The sequence below is a fragment of the Podarcis liolepis genome, assembly GCF_965112155.1.
Source record: "Podarcis liolepis genome assembly, chromosome: 12".
Taxonomy (NCBI): domain Eukaryota; kingdom Metazoa; phylum Chordata; class Lepidosauria; order Squamata; family Lacertidae; genus Podarcis; species Podarcis liolepis.
The window spans coordinates 23,494,664-23,515,307 of NC_139563.1; the positions used below are offsets into that span (position 1 = coordinate 23,494,664).

The following is a 20,644-nucleotide window of genomic DNA, read 5'->3' on the forward strand; positions in this document are numbered from 1 at the left end:
AAATGCCTGTTGATTGAGGACCATATTGCCAAGAATAGAAACCTAGTTGGTTTGAATCCAAAGCTTCCCTTTTTCCAACAGAAGGAGGAAAACTTTGGCTCTAACCTGGTGTGGTGTTTTTGTGCCCACACACACACACACACACACACACACACACACACACACAACATTTCAGTTCACTGTATCTGATATCTCTTATATGCAGCCAGGTCTATGAAAGATATATAAAGGTAAAGGTACCCCTGATCATTAGGTCCAGTCGCGGACGACTCTGGGGTTGCGGTGCTCATCTCGCTCTATAGGCCAAGGGAGCCAGCGTACAGCTTCCGGGTCATGTGGCCAGCATGACTAAGCTGCTTCTGGCAAAACAGAGCAGCGCACGGAAACGCTGTTTACCTTCCTGCCGGAGCGGTACCTATTTATCTACTTGCACTTTGACGTGCTTTCAAACTGCTAGGTTGGCAGGAGCAGGGACTGAGCAACGGGAGCTCACCCCGTCGTGGGGATTCGAACCGCCGACCTTCTGATCAGCAAGTCCTAGGCTCTGTGGTTTAACCCACAGTGCCACCTGTGTTCCTATGAAAGATATATATAGAGATAAATGTAATTGCTAAAGTAATAAAAATACAGCCATTCAAAACTTAGTGATGGTTTCATTTTCCTTCTATATTAATTAGCTGAAGGTTTCCACTCTTCCCCACTTCCTGAAAGATAAGGGGGAGCTGTAGTACAGCAACTTGTTTATTTTCTAACCCTGTAATTCAACTATTTAGAAGTAATTAGCAATAATTATTAACAGTATTTCAATGTTACATTAGAAAACAACATAGGGACAACTCTGCCTGGGGCAACAAACAATCTGCATGCTTTGGTCCCTTTCCAAAGCCCAGTCTTTTGCATGCATTGGGTTCAGTGAAGATGACTGAAGACATTTCGGAATGTATCTTCTTGGTTTGAAGTTTTTGTTTGTGGTTTCTATTCTGCCTTAAGGATACAAATGCTTCCAATGGTGACTTCTAAGTAAAAGCAAAGAGCAATACCCAAACATAAAAACTAATCAGGATCCTTCCCACAGGGTAGCTGGCTTGAATGTATCCCAACAGTTTATTCCGGTATTTACAAGGACAGTTAAATTGCTTTTTGCCTTGCTTTTCATTTTTTCAGTGCAAAATTAAATATTCTAATTTTGATCTCTTTGATTCAGTGAGTACCAGGCAGCTTGGTTCAATAGACAGGATATTGGGTGTGGACTTGGGTTTAAATGTCTACTTTTATCTATAAGCATGCAGTCTTTGACTACATCACTCTGTCGCACATTTTGATACCTAATTGTAAAATGTAGATTATAGTTTGCTTCTTCACAAATTGTCAAGGCAAATGAGCACTTGAGCATTATGAGATATTTTTGATAATAAAGAAAGAGAGAGAGAGAGTCTGGTTCTTTGCATCTTCATAGTTTAGGTTTATGAAAAGACACGGCAGGAAAAAATAAAATGGTGTAAGTAAAGAAACCCTGATTGACCTTCCTTCATATCCTGCATGATATATATGATATAAAATATACCATTTACAGGTTCTCTACAAGCAAAAACATGATGCTGAAAAGGGTATATCAAGTTATGCGCATATGAAGGAGCCTCCAGATGTTAAGCATGCCATGGAAGTCAGTAAACACCAAAGTAATGTGAGTATTTTCTGCTATTAATTTGTGATGCTCCTGTGTTTGCCTGAAATGAAATGTAGCTTTGATATTTTGGAGAAATCATGGTTTGAGAATTTAATCATACAACGATTTAAGGGAAAGATTTGCTAGTTATAGGAAATGCTTTGTATGAAAATCGTGTGTGAGATCCAACCTAGTGCAAGAGGGCATTCATTAGTGAAGCAGGGCACCTCTTTTCTCTTCCGGTACAGATATTGGGGATACACAGGAATAGGAATCATGGAATAAAGGGTGAGAGATTTGCTCTTCCACTTGAGACTCCACATCACGCCCCATCATCACATTCAGGATTCAAAGGGATCAATTGTGATCACTCGCACCACTATGGCGTCCCCTGACTTAAGAGAGAAATGGGAGAGGGGCAGAGAGGTTAAGAAGGGAGGGAGGGAGACAAGGACATTGGAAAAGACCAGGGGTCAGCAAACATTTTCAGCAGGGGGCCAGTCCACTGTCCCTCAGACCTTGGGTGTGGGGGGCCGGACTATATTTTGAAGAAGAAAAAAAGAAAGAATTCCTATGCCCCACAAATAACCCAGAGATGCATTTTAAATAAAAGGACACATTCTATTCATGTAAAAACACGCTGGTTACTGGACCGTCCACGGGCCGGATTGAGAAGGCGATTGGGCCGGATCTGGCCCCCGGGCCTTAGTTTGCCAACCCATGGAATAGATACAAGCAGGTTATTTGTGTGTTGTGGGTGGTTTTTTTGTGAATGTGTTTGTTCTTTTAGCAAGACGCAGGGAGTGAGAGGAATGGAAAGACTGTGAGTGACATTCAGTTCACAGGGCTTCATGGCGACCAAGGGGAAGACTGGAGAAAACTAAAACAATGTCTCAGGACAACTGCAAGTGGCTGCACACAAAGAGTGGCACCGGGAAAGGAAAACAGAAAAAGAGAAGAAACAAAAAAATTCCTTCCAGTAGCATCTTAGAGACCAACTGAGTTTGTTATTGGTATGAGCTTTTGTGTGCATCCACTTCAGATACACTGAAACAGAAGTCACCAGATCCTTATATATAGTGAGAGGGTGGGGAAGGGTATTACTCAGAAGGGTGGTGGGAATGGGTGATTGGCTGGTATTAGAAGTAGGGGGGAAAAGGTTTGAGGAAAGAAGGGAGCTTGATATGAACATAACCACTTTGATGAAGGCAGGAAAGGGAACTGGATTCTGGGAGCTGCAAGTTGTCTTTCATGCCTTTGACCACTGATGATCTTTAACCAGCAGCACAGAACTACCTTTCAGATAGGAATAAATGATTCTGCACCAACCTTATGAGAGAAAAAGCAAGACTGATGTAGAAACGGGCCCCCAAATTGTGAAAGCAAAATTATCACCTTCTTAATACTTGTTAGAACTCCATACAACATTTTGACTACACCTATACTACACCAGAAATGGCTTGTGAAATAGTGTGGCTTTGGTTGTTTGCCATGTGGCATTAAGGAAAAATGTGTGGTTCTTTAGATCATAGTGGGCTTTGTTACACAAAAGAAATCTCCAAATTTAAGAATGTTTACTCAACCCCAATATTATTTTTGCAGCTGATAAATAGAGTCAATATAAAATCAGAACAAAATGAAAGGCAATCACTGATACCTGCTTTTGCACTTAACAAAACAGAAAGTACGCTGAATATTTACAGCTATGCGACAGGCATCATTATTTACAAAAAGAATTTTCCAGTTCCATAGCTCTGTCATGCATTGGGAAACAGGTATACCAATTTATACTTATTGTTTTCCATTTACTTGGTTCATTTACTTACTTGGTTAATTTTCTTACTCTTGAAGAGTTGACTTAATGTTTAAATTTGGGATTTCTAGTTTTGTAAAAATAAAGTTATTTGTGATTCACATGAGGCTGCATGTTCAGCTCTGAATATGAAAGTTTGTCATTGGAATGTAAAAAAAATTAAGCATCCACCCTCCTGGAGTGTAATTTTTTTGCTTTAATGAGCTTCGTTTTAAAGATTAAACCTATTGTAGACATATTGTAGACAGGCCAAAACCTTTCTTATCTACCAACAGAGTGTTATGTGTCAGTATAGGAGCAGAATGCTTATTTACCTACAGTGCTCTAATTAATTCCAACCTTTACACATAGAGTTTATAATTAATAGGATTAGGGAGAGTTTAAGATTATTTGCTCAGACTTAAACTTAAGTGTGTGAAATGGGAAATTTCCTTTTACAGATGAAGACTGTCATCTTCTAAAAATATCATTGCACTCCCAGTTTGAAATCGTCTAGTGCGTCATGACTTCATGCCACCTTGAACAGAATTCACGCTGAGCTTCACAGTCGGCTGAAGTTGTATAATAGGAAAATAAATACTGTCAAATTTCCCAGGCTTATAACTTAGGGGATGGGCATTTTAATGATCTTAACATCTATAGCCAGCAAAATGATCCCCCAAATTATGGCAATTACATTTCTGACCCCCAAGAAATATAGTTACAAAATTATTTTAGTTGGTATGCTATGTTTACCTGAAAGCTTGTTCTGCAATATATGATTAATTTTTCTGGTTGTAGAATATTAAGTTTGTCATCTTATACTCATCTAGAAGCAAATCCCATTAAACTCAGTGAATCTCACTCGTAAATAGATATGCATAGGATTGTGTTGCTAATGTTGTGGCAGGATCTAGAGATCTGGTTAGCTAACCTCATATCCTCAAAAGGGCTTCCCTTATGTTTCATCAGTAGATGGCAAACTATCACTGAGGACTCAGCTGTATAGCTGCAAATATAATATTTTAAGTGCATTATACAAACGTGATACTAGATGGAGATGGTGAGCTAATGGCAAATTCAATTTTTTTAATTAAAAAAAACACCATTCTTTTAAAAAGCATTTCCATGGCATTTTTTAAATATATGTCTAGATTCCACCTGAAATTATTTTCAAAGGCATTCTTAAAACTATGGCATTCAGATTATGGAAGTGAAGAACAATTGTCCCACTCTTAGGTACTTTAGGCAACGTGAGAAGCAGGGGGGCTGGAACCTGTAGCCCTCCTGATGTTGTTGAACTTTGCCTTGCCACATGATCAGGAATGCATCTTAGCAATATTTGGAGGACAACACATTGCCTAGAACAGGGATGGCCAATGTGTCTTGCATTGTCACACTTGAGCATCTCTAGATAGGTGAAATGGGACAAGGGAAGGGATGAGGAAGAAGTAGGACGTAGGAAGGACCTTGTTTGGGTTCATGGTGGAACTATTACTGATACTGCCTATCAAAGCTGATGTGATGTTGGCTGCATTTTATTTAGATGTTTAGAAAGTTGATGTGAGTTTTAACTCTATTGTTGTTTTAACTTTTCAGATGTCTTAATAATTTTTCTTAGTGATTTCATCTTGTTTGTAAACGGCTTTGAGTTTTTTTGTTTTTTTTGTTTTACAATCAAGCGCTGCATATATATATTTGAAATAAATAAATGAACCTTTACTAGAAATGAAAAACCTTAGTCTTACCCTTCTATGTATTTATTTACTATTTGCGGTTATTAATTGCTTATTCACTAGGTCCCCGAGTCCATCACAGCTATATGTCACTATGAAGACTCTCTTGCTGTTTCAGTGCCATTTCCCCCTCTAATTTTTTAGAAGTGCTTGCAGCCAATCAGGGATCATGTAGTTAAGTGGGATGTCACTGGACCATGTAGCCAGTGCCACTGAAAGCAAATGAAGCTTCATTGCCCTCGTACAGAATGAGTGTTAACAGAAAGGACTGCTTCTGCAATGTGCTACCTGTCTTGTGGGACCTTACTGTGAGACAACTGATGGCAGGCAATGGGAATTTCAGGGATCATTGGCCTAGTTGCCTTAGCAAGAGGCACATGTTTAGTTTCTTGACACCTGCCTCCACACCAGGTGTGCAGGCACCTTGTGCAAAATCATGAGAAGGAATGGCAAGTTTCACAGTGGGCTGCAGCGTTTGTGAACAGCACATATTTGTCTTGGCATGGGCCTAGTCGCGATAATTCACAGACTGGGAAATGCGTAGCGTTCTGCAGCCTATGTTCTGCCGCTACATAACATTAGTAATATCAATGAGGTATGGCAACATACAAACTATATATTGCAGACATTTGCAAAATGTTTGATGTCTCTGTCTCACTCCAACATAAATATATCTTTGACTGGGTGCCAGAAGAGTAATAATTTATGAGAGGAATAGTATTGCGCTAGACCTTACATCAAACTTGATTGGTGAAATAACTGTCTGATTTTTCTACTGTCTCCTCACTGTGAAATTAACCACACTTCCTTATTTCATTTACTATGTGACTGTCACTTGGGAACAATAAGATACAAAATTGCTGCAGCGTTCGCCACAAGATTCTGTGCATTTTTCTCTGTGTCTGAGCTGACAGTTCAGTCCTTGCTGCTGTTTTGAGCGCATATGCTGGGCTTTAATTTGCAATTTACATGGATGATGGGGTCCTTTTCAGAAACCTGTTCCTGCTGCCTTTATGGTATTCACTTCACCTCATGTGGTCATTAGGGTGAACAGCATATAATTAGCTAAATCTATGTAATGCTCTGAATTGCAAGAACCTGGATGCACTTCTGCTTTTATTCATTAAAAAATTGTTTTCAATGTTTTGCATGACAGTAGTGAATAAGATGAGTTAATTTTTTACAAAGAATACTAGTAAATTATTTTAGCAGCTTCGCTTAGACCTTTTTTTGTAAAAAGTAATGTATTAAATGAAAACATCATCAAGCGACTAACATACAGAAGCAGTCAGATAAAAAAAATATCTGTTTGTCTATCTACTTATTTAATGTATGTTCCACCCTTCCTCCTAAAGGAGCCATGGGTGCATAGCTGTCAACTTTTCCCTTTTATTGCGAGGAATGCTATTTGGAATAAGGGGATTTCCCTTAAAAAAGGAAAATGTTGACAGCTATGCCTGGGTGGCAAACATATCAGTGATTAAAACAATACAATTAAGAACATGTAAAAACAATTTCACACATATCTAAAATAATAAAGGTGTTAAAGCGATATGGACAGAAGCTGAAAATTCACGTTGATTTAATATTTTGGGAAGACTGTTATGAAATTGTGATTTTTTTTAATTAATTAAAAAATACATCCCCTAATATGGTACTTCCAGTGTTCCTGTTGGCATGAAAGTTTAGAATTTGAAGGCAAAGTTATTTGTTTTTCAGGTAAGGAAGAGATATTGGGAAAGGAATTGTGATGTCCTGCTTACGGGCTTCACATATTCAGCTTGTAGCCTGCCCCCATCAACATTTGGTGGGGTACATTTTGGAAGAGCTGGTTTCCAAGATCCCTTTAAAGGCCACTCCATGCAAGAGTTTGTAATAGTAATCTAGTGTGGATGTGACTAAGAGGATTGAATCACTGTTACTAGATCAAACCTGATCAGCTTTTGTTACAGGACAATATTTTGCCCCAACCTGTAAATCCCAACCAGCTTTGTCTGCAAGGCAAGATAATCTTCAGATATCAATTAGATACGTTTGGGAAAACAAATGAAAAATAAAAGATTTCCCCTCATAATACACATTGCATAATATACATGCTGATATACTAGCATTTTCATTTTGGTCTTTGAAATAGGACTGAGTTTCTCATTTTGTTTATGATATAGGCTGTTATTAGGTTTTATTTTGCCTTTATCCTGGCAATCTACCAGGCGGTGTTTGCTAAATGTATAGGACAGCTAATATGTCAACATTGCTACATTTATAGCTGACCTGATAAGTCATAGATAATTAATGAGTCTTTTATTTTACAGGTTTCATATAAAAAAGATCTCCAGGACACTCACAGATACACTGAAGTTTCAAATCGACCAGACATAATGATGGCAACCCAGTTAACAAAGATAATAAGCAATGTATGAAATTAAATTTCTTTGTAATTTATAAAAAATGTTGATAACTTAAAATTTATTTTTATTATGGACAGAGCTACTAAAGTTGTACAAAGTTACGATAAATTCTAGATTGCATTCAGACCAATAACCTAAGTACCCCAAAGGGGGCAATTTTCAGTAAATGATCCTTTCCCCCTCTTCTTATGGGCTTAGGTGCATAAACATGAGAAAATTTCCATCTAGCACTCACTATTATCAGCAGCCAAGCTTTCTAAAAACCCTTAACCTGCTGCCTCAACTTTTCTAGCATTCATCACTCCACTCAATTTTAAGCTTCCCCCAGTTCCTTTCTTCCAAAATTTTGGAATGGCCAATTAAAGAATGCCACCATGCACCCTCAAATATCCATCTGGTTTTCATTTTTGAAGTACCAAAGTTGCATCCGAAGGTTTAAAGGATAGATTCTCTGTCTGCAGTTCTAGCATATAAGGTATCCTGTCTATCAGTCTCTGACCTTTCCCCCTTCCATGCTAACTTGACCTGCACACCTGTTGGTGGGTTCACTCTCCTATAGAATTTCATGCAAACTCCCCTCCCCACCCCTGGTATGCAGACTTCCACTATATTTTACTCATTGCAGTCTTTATTGACTTTAATAGGATTGTATTTCTGTAATTTAGAGTGGAATCTGACCTATTATATTTTTTTAAAAAAGGCAGCCACCTGCATTTTCAGTTCAGCTTTGCTGGAAATTGCAAATCCCCGAAAATAACCGGGAATCAGCATTTCTTATGTTTAAGCTCAACCCTTGATCAAACTAGAGGATTTTTTTAAAAAATGCTGCATATTGTTTCTCAAATAAAATAAATGGTACATTTGTTGAATCAGGAGAAGCCTGGGAATTGCTGATTAGAGTGTTAGCGAAAGTGGTGTCAACAAAGGTCACCAAAGATACTTGCTATACTGTTTCTTTTGAGACTTACATTTCCCCTGACAAAACTGAAAGGGTGGGGGGAACTCTCAAAATAAAATTATGCCTGGCGTGTACATACTTTTCTTTTTATTACTTGAAGGCTGAATATGCGAAAGGAAGGCGAGAAATGAGTAAGGAACCAACTGTCCTCGGAAGACCAGACTTCAACCATGCAAAAGAGGTTTCCAAATATTTAAGCCAAGTAAGATTTTCTTAGCTTTCAGACAATGACTCAATTGAGATATCTGATTCCCAGGAGTGCAATCAAATGCTTCACTTTTCTAATTGCAAACTATCTATAATTGCATGAAAACTTCAAGATAAGGTTTCCACAACTCTTTCCCATAGAATTGCTGTAATTGGTATGCATTAAATATTTTGAGAGATCTGTAGCTGAAAGCCCACAAGTGGACGAGGAAATTTGCCTTCGGTCACAGTTAGTTTGGTGGTAGGATTAATATATTTTGATGTCACTGGCCAAATATATAGTCATCGGGGCTGGACGGTGGTGTTTGATTTTTGTTTCAAAGTCTTTCGAAAGTGGAGATGTTCTTTTGTCATACAAAAACATGTTTTATAAAAATTAAAAATAATAATTTCAGTCCATTCAGAGAGCAAACCACATGAACTCGATGGAGCCATAAGACAGAGAGTGGCATTATGTCATTCTGCTTGATGTCAAGGTGTCACTAAATTCTAAGATAGGATTGCAATTGATGCAAATGAATGTCACAGAGCCCTGGAAAACAGGAATTTCCCCCCTCGCTGCATCTGCGCAGTCTTCATGTTCTTTTTGGATCATGGATAGTTCATATATGAAGGGAATTCTAGGGACGAAGAGGAGTCTAGTGATCTGTCAAGGCATACTGGTGTATTAAGAAGAGAATGGTGTTTATAGGCATAGGCAATTTTAAGCCACTACTTTTTCACACAAAAAAGGAACAAACCATCCTTCCTGGTCCTATTTTCCAGAACAGTTTATGGGAATATGATTGGGATGTAAAAATATAGCTACGGTACATCTGCTACTTAAAAAAAAAAGCAGTTAATTAGGCCATGTGGAAAAAAATTAAGATCTGCTTTATGATACCTGTAAGCTAAATCATATAATTAAAATATCATTTACTTTAATCATACATGCTGGTCGAAAGCAGCGAGGTTATATATTTCCTCTTTCTTTTTAGAGCCCCAGTAATAAGGTTTTGCGTGAATAATCCCATTATCTTATTAAAGAATTTGCTCTTTGTTAATAATCCTTTAAAATACTAATTTATATCTTACACTCAATCAGTGTGGTATTAATTATTTGAGGGGTAACTATTAGAGCTTGGATCATGTGCTAAGGCATTGTATTACTGTAGGAAATGCAGGGGATTTTTGCCACATTTGCCCCGGGACCTTTCATGCAAGAACAGCTACACTGAGAGGCATCTATTGCAGGACCCAAAGTAGTGTTGTGCTGCAGCAGCTGCCGTGACATTACGATGGATCCTGGGGCACTTCTTTTAAACCCTGTGCCGACTGTCTTCATCCCTGCCAATCATTTGCTTGCTTTGGTTATGTAGGTGGGGCCAGCTCTTGTTTTTATGCCTCAGAGACCATGTTATTTATTATCCTCTCTCAGGTTATATTCTCAGCAGGTACTTGATGCTTCCAGACAAATTTCAGGGCGCTGCATATTTCTGCTCTACTTTATTTGATATCCTTTGGTTGTTCTCAGCTTCTTAGTATATACATTTTGTTTGTTATAGGGATAAGAAAATGATTTATCGGGTTAAAAACCTATTTCATTTACAAGGAGAACTTTCTAATGTGCAACGCCTAGTGCTTGGCTTTTTTAAAAAAAACCTTTTGGGGTGGTAAATAGAACAGCAGGTGCTATTGTTCACTTATGAAACCTAATACTTATTGAAAGTGCTTGCGGTTAGGAAAGCTGCCTTATAGCTTTAAAAGATACACTTTCCCCAGCTGCGTATGGGATTTGTGCAAGTTTAGCAAGAAATTTGTTTGTCTTAGCATTCTTCACGGTTGTTTTTGTTTTCCTCCTGCTTCTTTCTGAGCCATGTCTTGATGATATATATGATATATGTTGTCTTAAATTAATCTCAGTCCTTAAAAGAAAACATGCTTCACGTGTAATCATCACATTAAATAAGTATCTTGATACTCAAATAAAACGATTATTGTGGGAGACTCCTTTGGAAAGGACTGTAGCTCAGTGATAGAGTATAAAGGTCCTGTTTTCAATCCTTGGCATGTAAGGTAGAGCTAGGAAATACCCCATCTGAAGCTCTGCAGAACAGCTGCCAACCGGTGTGAACAGTGTTGACGCTGCTGGACCAGTGGTCTGACTCAGAATAAGGCAGCGTCCGATTACCTTTCTATGCTCTTAAGAAAAGAAAGGAAGACAATGCAGTAAATGGTTAGGATTTTTGTAAAGAAAAGACATACTTCTTTTGAGACACGTGCCTTTGCTTCCCATCCAAATAGCTTATAAAGTTAGCCTTTATAATTAAAATCGAGCTGGGGGGGGGAACCTTCCCAGTTCTCTAAAACTAGTTTGACAATGAAATGTACATCTTAGGAAACTCCTGGGATTTCTGCTCTTCAAAAGTTTTTTTTTTTAAGCCTGACATGCACCTGAGAGTGTGGTATAAAGGTAAAGGTAAAGGTACCTGTTAGGGATTGATTAGCTGCTTGTGCGTAAAGCGTGCTCCCTCAGAGTTTGTGCGACCCCACAAACCTCCGTGTGTGACGGAGCTCCTCAGACATGTCTGCTCTAGTCACTAGTAGAGTCCGACAGTGGCTGTCTGCGGAAGCGTTTCCAGCAAAGGAGCTCCTTAACGGAAACGCGTCTCCTGGACTCACGGCGTGACAGTTTCCGGCGAGGTGTGGGTCTCCCTATGGGAGACTCAGATACCTCCCCACTGTTCTCGCTGGAAGCTTCCCTGAGCCCTCCCTCCTGCTCGCATTCCCTCAGAGACCCACTCCTCCCCCTGCTGGTCCCTGCTTCAGCTGTTGAGTCTCTTTCTTCCTCCCTGAGCCCCTCCACCACCTGATGCTCCGATGGCAGTTCCCTGACATCCACCTCCCCTCCAGGGCCCCCCTCACCCCCTCCCATTTCCTCTCCCCTGGGAGGTGAAGGGCTAAAACCCCGAAAAGAATCTTCCTCATCTTCCGACGTCTCGAACAATTCCCTCCATCGATCGTCGTCCTGGCTCGCTGAATCCTCTTCCTCTTCAGAATCTGGGAACCCCTCCAATTCCTCTTCCTCGTCGGTGGTGGCAAAGTATTCCCTTCGGAACCTCGCTACAGGCTGAGGTTTACGTGGGAACCTCTGATGAAAAGTCTCTATTAAAACTTCGTCATTGACATCCTCTGCCCTAACCCAGGTGTTTTCCGACTCCGGTTCCCCTTCCCACATTACCAAATACTCTACTTGATCTCCCTTCCACCTGGAATCGAGGATCTCCGCTACATGGTAGCTGTGTTCCTTCTCCTCCATTGCTGGTCCCCTAGTGACCCTCCCTTCACTGTCTCCTCTATACGGTGACAGCAACGACCTGTGAAAAACTGGGTGCAGCTTCATGTGGTTCGGTAACCGGAGCCTGAAAGCCACTGGATTGACCTGCTGCATGACTTCAAACGGACCCAGCCTTTTGGGTCTTAATTTCTTACAACCTCCTTTGAACGGCAACCCTTGGGTTGACAGCCACACCTGGTCCCCCACCCTGATGCTTTCACCTTCCCTTCGGTTTTTGTCTGCCTGCCTCTTATATTCCTCCTTAGCCCTGTTTAAGTTGAGTTGGAGCTGGCGATGGATCGCTTCCATTTCTTCAACGAACTGTTCTGCAGCTGGAACGCTCCAGTTCTCCCCCTCCCCCACTGGGAAGGCTCTGGGATGGCACCCGTGATTAGCCAAAAAGGGGCTCATCCCCGTGGACACGTTCTCTGCATTGTTGTAGGCAAATTCTGCCAACGCCAGCTTCTCCACCCAATCATTCTCTCTGTCATTAACATAGCACCTCAAATATTGTTGGAGAACCCCATTTGCTCTTTCCGCCTGCCCGTTGGTTTCTGGATGACGGGCCGTTGAAAAATTAACCTCTACATGCAGTAAGCTCATGAGCTTCCTCCAGAACCTGGAAGTAAATTGTTTCCCTCGGTCTGAAACCACCCTCAAGGGGGCGCCATGCAACCGAAACACATTCTCTACAAACAATTTGGCTGTTTCTTCTGCTGTGACCGCATGTGAGCAGGCTATAAAGTGGGCCATTTTAGTTAACAGGTCTACTACAACCATGATGGCTGTTTTCCCTCTAGACCTTGGCAGATCAGTCATGAAATCTATTGCCACTGCTTCCCACGGTCTTTCAGGTGTGGGCAGTGGTTCTAATAAACCAGCCGGCGCCTGCCTCTCCCCCTTGGCTCTTTGGCATTGTTCACACCCTCTCACATACTCCCGCACATCTTCCCTGACCTTGGGCCACCAAAATTCCCTGGTAACCAGCCACATGGTCTTGTGTTGCCCAAAATGCCCTGCTGTGGGGCTATCGTGCAGCTGCTTGAGTACCTTCTCCCTCAATTCCCCTTCAGGTATATATAACGCTCCCTTATAATACAATGCCCCGTTTCTCTCCTCAAAACCACCGGATTTGTCTTCCTCCCTCCTGAGATCCCTGAGTTTGTCCTGGGCGTATGCATCCTGCACCGTACCCTCTACCAATTCCCTTTGCCCCACCAAAGTCGCCCCACACACCCAGCGGTCCTCTGGAATGATATGGGTTTCTTCGGGTGCTCCCTCCCCCTCCAAATATTCAGGTTTGCGTGAGAGAGCGTCCGCCCTAACATTCTCTGGGCCTGGCACGTAACAAATCTCAAAGTTAAATTTGGAGAACTCCTGGGCCCATCTCAACTGCCTTTGGTTGAGCACTCGCGCAGTTCTCCAATACTCTAGATTTTTATGGTCCGTGCACACTTGCACCTTATGTTGTGCACCAACTAGCAGATGCCTCCATCTCCGGAACGCCTCATGAATAGCAAGAAGTTCTCGGTCGTACACCGTGTAGTTCCTCTCGGATTTGTTCAGCTTTCGCGAAAAGAAGGCACACGGTCGCCACTCTGACTCCTCCTTCCCCGGCTGCAGAAGAAGCACCGCCCCTATGGCTCTGTCAGATGCGTCTGTTTCAACCCTTAGCTTCTTTCGTAAATCCACATGCAGAAGTTGTTCTTCAGAGGCGAAGGCCCTTTTCAGCTCCTCAAACGCTCGCTCCGCCTCCGCCGTCCATACAAACTTCTTTTTACTGCTGAGACAGTCAGTGATGGGCGCCGTCAGATGGGCGAAGTTGCGGATGAACTTACGATAAAAGTTTCCAAACCCTAGGAACCTCTGCACATCCTTCTTGGTTTTGGGTGTTTTCCATTCCAGCACTGCCTGTACCTTGCCGGGATCCATGGCCAATCCCTTGTCTGACAGGCGGTACCCCAGGAATTCCACCTCCTTGGTATGGAACCGACACTTCTCCAGTTTGACCCACAGCCTGTTGGCTTGCAGTCTGCTCAACACTTCTCTGACGTCTCTCACATGTTGCTCCTCATTCTCCGAATACACCAACACATCATCTAGGAAAGCAACGCAATTCTTGTAGAGCAAAGGGCCCAGTACGTGGTTCATAAAAGATTGAAAACACGCTGAGCCTGCTTGTAATCCAAATGGCATAACGAGGTATTCAAATGCCCCCAAAGGGGTAAACATGGTGGTTTTCCATTCATCCCCTTTCCTTATGCGTATCAGGTTGTACGCCCCCCTTAGATCCAGCTTTGTAAAAATCTTTCCCTTCCTCACCCTGGTCAAAATATCATCAATTCTGGGCATAGGGAAAGCCACCGGTTCAGTCACTGCATTTAACCTCCTAAAATCACATACAAGTCTCGGCTTGTCCGCGTTTTTTTTGTCCACAAAAAACACTGGGCTACCCCCTGCTGCTTTGGACTCTCTGATGAAGCCTCTCTTCAGGTTCTTGTCAATAAACCCTCGCAACTCCTGCATTTCTCTGTCTGACATGGCATACAACTTACCCACGGGAAGCTGTGCTCCAGGGAGTAAATTGATCTGGCAATCAAAGGGTCTATGAGGTGGTAGTTGGTCAGCTTCCTTCTCGCTGAACACGTCGCTGAGATCTGCATACTGTGGTGGTACCTTCACCTTCTCCATAACTTCAGTCCCTGCTAGGGTGGCTTGGGCCCCTGCTGAACCCTTTTCCCCTTTGCAGTGTTCTAAGCAATGTGCTGAACCAAAGGACACCACTCTTTGATGCCAGCCAACCAGCGGATCATGTAGAGCTAGCCAGCTCATTCCCAAAATAATGGGAGCGCCTCCCAGGGTGGCCACATTAAACGCTATCAGTTCTGTGTGCCTTGCCACCCTCATTATCATTGGGACAGTCTGCAAGCTGACTCCTCCTCCCAACAACTCCCTGCCATCAATCGTGGTCACCTGCAGGGGGTTGCTTAAAGGGATAGTCTGTATCTGGTGTTCAGCAGCAAACTCCTTGCTCATAAAATTGCAGGAGCTGCCTGAGTCCAATAGCGCCTTTATTTTTAGGGGGTGCCCATTTTGCAGCTCTAGCGACACTTCAATCACTAGAGCAGGTCGAGGAGCTTCTGGCACGGGCACTTTCACTGCTCTTTGGCCTGGCTGCAGTGCCCCGATTGTGGCAACCAGGCGTTGGCTTTTACCTGCTCCGTTCCCCCCTGTTCTCCCCCCTCAACAGCTCCCACCATCCCTTGCCATTCCTTCCTCTGGGGGCAGACTCTGGCAAAGTGGCCTGGCTGTTGGCAGAGATAGCATTTCCGGGGGCCCTTTCCCTCCTTCTTAGCCCCCTCGCTGGTTTTTGAAAATGCGCACGCGCGCGCTGTTCCGATTTCCATCGGCTCTGCCGGCGGGAAAGCTGGCTCAGGAATGTCTGGAATGCGGAACTCCTTCCAACGTTCCCCTCTCCCTTCCCGCCTCTCCAAGGCTCTTGCCTCCTGCCGCGCTCCTATGGTCAGCGCAGATTTGGTCAGCTGATCCATAGACTCCGCCCTGGGGCTCCGTGACAGCTCGTCTTTCACCGCCGAAGAAAGACCTTCTTCAAATAGCATTTGAATGGGTGCCGCCGATAAATCCCAACTCAGTCTGTGAATCAGCATGGTAAACTCAGTCCAGTACTCACGGACAGATCGACTTCCCTGCTTACAAGCCATTAGCTGTCTGCGCACCGCCCCTTCCTCAATATCGCTGGAAAACATGATATCCATTGCACGAAAGAACTTCCTCGTGTCCTTTAGTATGTCATTGTGCGTTGCCATTAGGGGTCGAACCCAGTCTCTCGCCCCTTTCTCAAGATGCCCAATTACGAAAGCAACTCGCGATTCCTCATCAGGGAACTCATCGAACTGCACATTAATGGCATATTGCATCTCTGTCCTAAAGGCATGGTAATCCTTGGGGTCCCCCCCAAATTTTTGCACCAATCCTGGTACCTTTCTGGGGAATTGAGTGGCTCTCCCCTTCTTGTCTGCATCCTGAGCCCTTCTCTCCTCCAGCCTCGCCATCTGCAGCGCCAGTTGGACCTCCAACGCTCGGTATCTATCTTCCAAGCTTGGACCAGCTCCAGCCCCCGCTCCTCCGGTTCCGGTTGGTTCGCTCATGATGCTTTCTCTTGCACAGGCAGCGTACAGAGACTGTCGGACTGCTGTTAGGGATTGATTAGCTGCTTGTGCGTAAAGCGTGCTCCCTCAGAGTTTGTGCGACCCCACAAACCTCCGTGTGTGACGGAGCTCCTCAGACATGTCTGCTCTAGTCACTAGTAGAGTCCGACAGTGGCTGTCTGCGGAAGCGTTTCCAGCAAAGGAGCTCCTTAACGGAAACGCGTCTCCTGGACTCACGGCGTGACAGTTTCCGGCGAGGTGTGGGTCTCCCTATGGGAGACTCAGATACCTCCCCACTGTTCTCGCTGGAAGCTTCCCTGAGCCCTCCCTCCTGCTCGCATTCCCTCAGAGACCCACTCCTCCCCCTGCTGGTCCCTGCTTCAGCTGTTGAGTCTCTTTCTTCCTCCCTGAGCCCCTCCACCACCTGATGCTCCGATGGCAGTTCCCTGACAGTACCCCTTCCCGTACGTGCCAGTCGTGTCTGACTCTAGGGTTGTGCACATATCTCACTTAAGAGGCCGGGGGCCAGCGCTGTCCGGAGACACTTCCGGGTCACGTGGCCAGCGTGACGAAGCTGCTCTGGCGAGCCAGCACCAGCGCAGCACACGGAAACGCCGTTTACCTTCCCGCTGTAAAGCGGTGCCTATTTATCTACTTGCACTTAGGGGTGCTTTTGAACTGCTAGGTGGGCAAGAGCTGGGACCGAACGAGTGTGGTATAGATGCCTTCTATTAGAAACAGTCTTTTGACTACATTTAATGCCAGACTGCTTCCCCTTTCTCCCATGCTCTGCAACCAAAATTTTATTCTACTCTATAAACCATGTCATTTGTTCAGATCTTGCTCTTGTTGTTTAATCTTTGAGTTTGAAAGTTTACAACCATCATGTGTTATTCTTACTTGCCCTCTTTTCCCAAAGGCTGGGACTAGGGAGATCTGCCATTGACAGCAGCAACCTTACATTACGTTTTCATTGGAAATATTAAGTGATACAAGGCCTGTGACACACTGCGGTTGCACTTCACTGCTGCTGCTGGTAGGAGCAGAGAAGCTTACAGCACCATGACGTAACATTATGGATGTTGTCTCAGCAGCTATTACTGAGGAGAGATGGAGGGTTCCTATTTTTTGTGGCAGCCTTCTATCTGCTGCGTCATCTAGTTCCGGCTTCGCTTTCCTTTTATGAAGCGGGGATCAGGCGAAGATGCTCCAGAAACCTAGATAAGCCCTTTGGGGCCGGGCCTATGGCCCTGTACCATACCCTCTGTGTTTATTGAACTGGCCTGTAATTATATAACTGATGGTTTGGGATAAGCTATGAATAGAAAATGCCGATGCTAAGCTATTCTGAAATCTGCACTTATGCACTATTACAACCTATGTGATTTGTTTGTTTCTCAGGCAAAATACAAAGAGCAGTTTAACAAGGATATGAAGAATTACTGCTACAATCCTCTGGAAAGTGCTTCTTTCAAGCAAGCACAACTTGCCTCTATCTTGGCAAGTGACGTAAGTAGGGCTGTTTTTGGCACTCTTTTTATTGTAATGTTTTTGTGTGGAAGTTGCTTGGTGGGCATCTTATTTTCTTATTAGCATTTATTTGGAAAGGTCTCTTTTCAAAGGGTTAAACTTTTCCCTATAATAGAATATGCATTGCGGCCATCTGCTTGTCAGACTGTAGTAAATGAGTGCCACCTAATGGCCGATAGAAAACATGGCAGGCAAACATGGAAAAGAAGAACATTTTTTTCTGCAGAGAAAATGAAACCATGCATTTCTGTCCCATGCTCTGGTTTGTTTGTTTTTAACCAAATGTGTATTCTTCACCTTGCAGGTGAAATACAAAAAAGACCTAGAAAGCCTTCATGAGCCAGCATCTACCTTTCCAAACCTGTTACAGTTAGAGCATGCCTTGAATGCCAGCAAAATAAGTAGTCAGGTAGGTTGACTTTCTTGTGATTAATTCATTTGAATAGGGTTTTAAAATGCAAATGGTTCAGAGCAGGTAATTGTTGTGTTATGTTCCATTAAACTCAATGAGCCCTTCATCTGAAGGAGCAGGTACATTGGTTACGGGTACTACTTCTGGGTCCACTGCTGTCGCTTGAGGTTCAGGTGGCCTCAGTGGCATAGAGTGCCTTCTGTCAGCTTTGGCTGGTGGCCCACCTGCGCCCCTATGTGGACAAGAATAGCCTAACTTCTGTTGTCTGTGCTCTGGTAACCTCTAGGGTAGAGCACTGCAACACGTTATACACGGGTCTGCCTCCGAAGACAGTTCAGAAACTTTGGCTGGTGCAGAATTCAGTGGCCAGGTTGCTCACTGGGGCAGGTTGGTTTGAGCATATTACACCAATCCTGGCCTGATTGCACTGGCTGCTGATTAGTTTGTATCTCAAGGACCACCTCTCCCCATATGAGGAGAGACCCAGACCCTGTGATCACCATCTGAGGCCCTTCTTTGTATGCCTCGTACATGAGAGGTCTGGAGGGTGGCAACACAGAAACAGGCCTTTTCTGTGGTGGCTCCCCATTTGTGGAATGCTTTTGCCAGGGAGGCCTGCCCTGGCACATTCCTTACATATCTTTAGGCGCCAGGTGAAAACATTCCTCTTCTCCCAGGCCTTTGGCTGATTAATATGCTAATATGTTATGTATTTTTATGTTTTTATATTATAAGTCTGCCCTGTGAACCTTGGATGAAGGGCGGTATAGAAATTTAATAAGTAATTTAAAAAATAATAATTACATATTCTTAAAAAACAAAGCCCATCTTTGTATGTAGGCAGCAGCCATCTGGAATGGCATTCATGGGATGAAAAATGGGAAGCAAGTATTTGCGGTCTTAAATTAATCTCTTACCATAGAGGAGATTTGGTTTTTTTATATTGTAAACTCTCCTGTGATTCTCAGATGAAGGGCAGTAGAGAAATTTCAGTAATATTAATGATACGGATACTAATAATGTCTGAGTTACCAGCAGACTGTAACCAGGAGTTCTTGAGACACACCAATGTCTCAAAATTGTGTGTGTGTGTGTGTGTGTGTGTGTGTGTGTGTGTGTGTTTCAAATCTAATTCTAACCATTGAGGAATTCAATCTTTATGAATTCTGATTCAAACAGAAGTGTGGGTCTCAGTGCATTTAACTTTTGGATTTCATACTTTTTTTTCAATTCTGTGATAAATTTATTGGCTCAAAAAAAGGAACTGAGATGCATTTACGACATGTATTGAGGATAAAATGCATTTTAAATATACATACTGCAATTCTTGAAGAAGTAGTTTCCATGAAAAGAAAGAGGGAAGATAAATGTTAAAATATCTGGCAGATTTTTAAAAGAACTGTGTAGACAGAGGAAACAAATGTCTCCTTGCACTACCCAATCTGCCACTACACCAGTAGCACTATAGTTTATGAGGTTTTTTGGTTTTCTTTTACCTTTTTAGCTCCTTTTCTTCTTTTTAAATAACACTTTTATAAACTTCTAACCTTTATAACAGTTAAAAGGAATCAGCACATCAATATTTGTATAAACTACTGGTAGATGTGGAAAGACTTCAGATTGCCGCCCCCCCAAATCCTCTTATTTTTGGGATGATTTGAGGTAGCTGAATCTAATTCACAATGCTGCAGAGTAACACTTCCACACACCCTGGTTTTGTTTTACTGTGAAATGGGTTTTTGCTCTCACAGTACAAGCAATTGCTTTATGTTGCAATCATGAAGCACGAAGCATGCTCATGCGATTTGGCAGCAAAGCTCTCTTCTTAAAGGTGACTTGTTTTTGGTTGATGTTCACCTGCAGACCTGTAGGTACAGCATGTAGATGGGAAAATGCTTCCAGATTTTGAGTCCTGAGCTCCCTGCCAATTTAACAGGGTGGTCCATTATAAAATCTCCTTAATCCATGATTAAGGAGATGGATGAGAAGGATGACCTGTCTTGTGTTATTGAGGGTTGTTTGAAATATCTGGGGTAGTTAGCTTCTCCCACCTGTGCCTTCCTGGGTATTCAGTTCAGTTGCAGAATAATTCAATGGTCAAAGAAAGTTGCTTTTGGGGTGTGTTGTTTTGTTTGCTACGGTTTCCACTGCCTTTCTAGACTTCCTGTCCATTTCTGAGTAAAAAGTGCATACAATTGCACTTTGTGTGTCGTATCCATACTTTTATACTTCTTTTCTGAGTTTCTAATTTTATATTAGCAAATTGACTAATTGCATTTCACTTTTAAAAGAGGTAGAGGCTGCACAATGTTTGCTTGGCTCCACTAGGAGGCAATAAGAGACTGTCAAATTGAGCTCACACTATTTCTATAATTTTCAACACTTGAGCTTCTTTGGGTTATTAAGTTGGGATCCAGGGCTACACATGATCTACCGCATACCTTCACCCC

General features: G+C 42.8%; 1 protein-coding gene across 14 annotated transcripts in view; it reads left to right on the top strand.

Moving 5' to 3' along the window:
- The window catches only part of NEBL (nebulette), a 192,603-nt gene that overhangs the window by 144,227 nt on the left and 27,732 nt on the right, over positions 1-20,644 (top strand). For 11 of the 14 annotated variants that reach the window (XR_014517564.1, XR_014517565.1, XM_083467411.1 and 8 more), the window contains 5 exons: positions 1,574-1,684; positions 7,507-7,608; positions 8,661-8,762; positions 17,654-17,761; positions 18,087-18,191. The exons of the other annotated variants lie outside the window; for them this stretch is intronic. Coding sequence is in view for 9 of the 11 variants with exons in the window: in XM_083467411.1 (XP_083323537.1) it covers positions 1,574-1,684; positions 7,507-7,608; positions 8,661-8,762; positions 17,654-17,761; positions 18,087-18,191 (528 nt within the window). In the remaining 2 variants the exon portion in view is untranslated. The remainder of the gene's footprint in view (positions 1-1,573; positions 1,685-7,506; positions 7,609-8,660; positions 8,763-17,653; positions 17,762-18,086; positions 18,192-20,644) is intronic. 14 annotated transcript variants of the gene reach the window in all.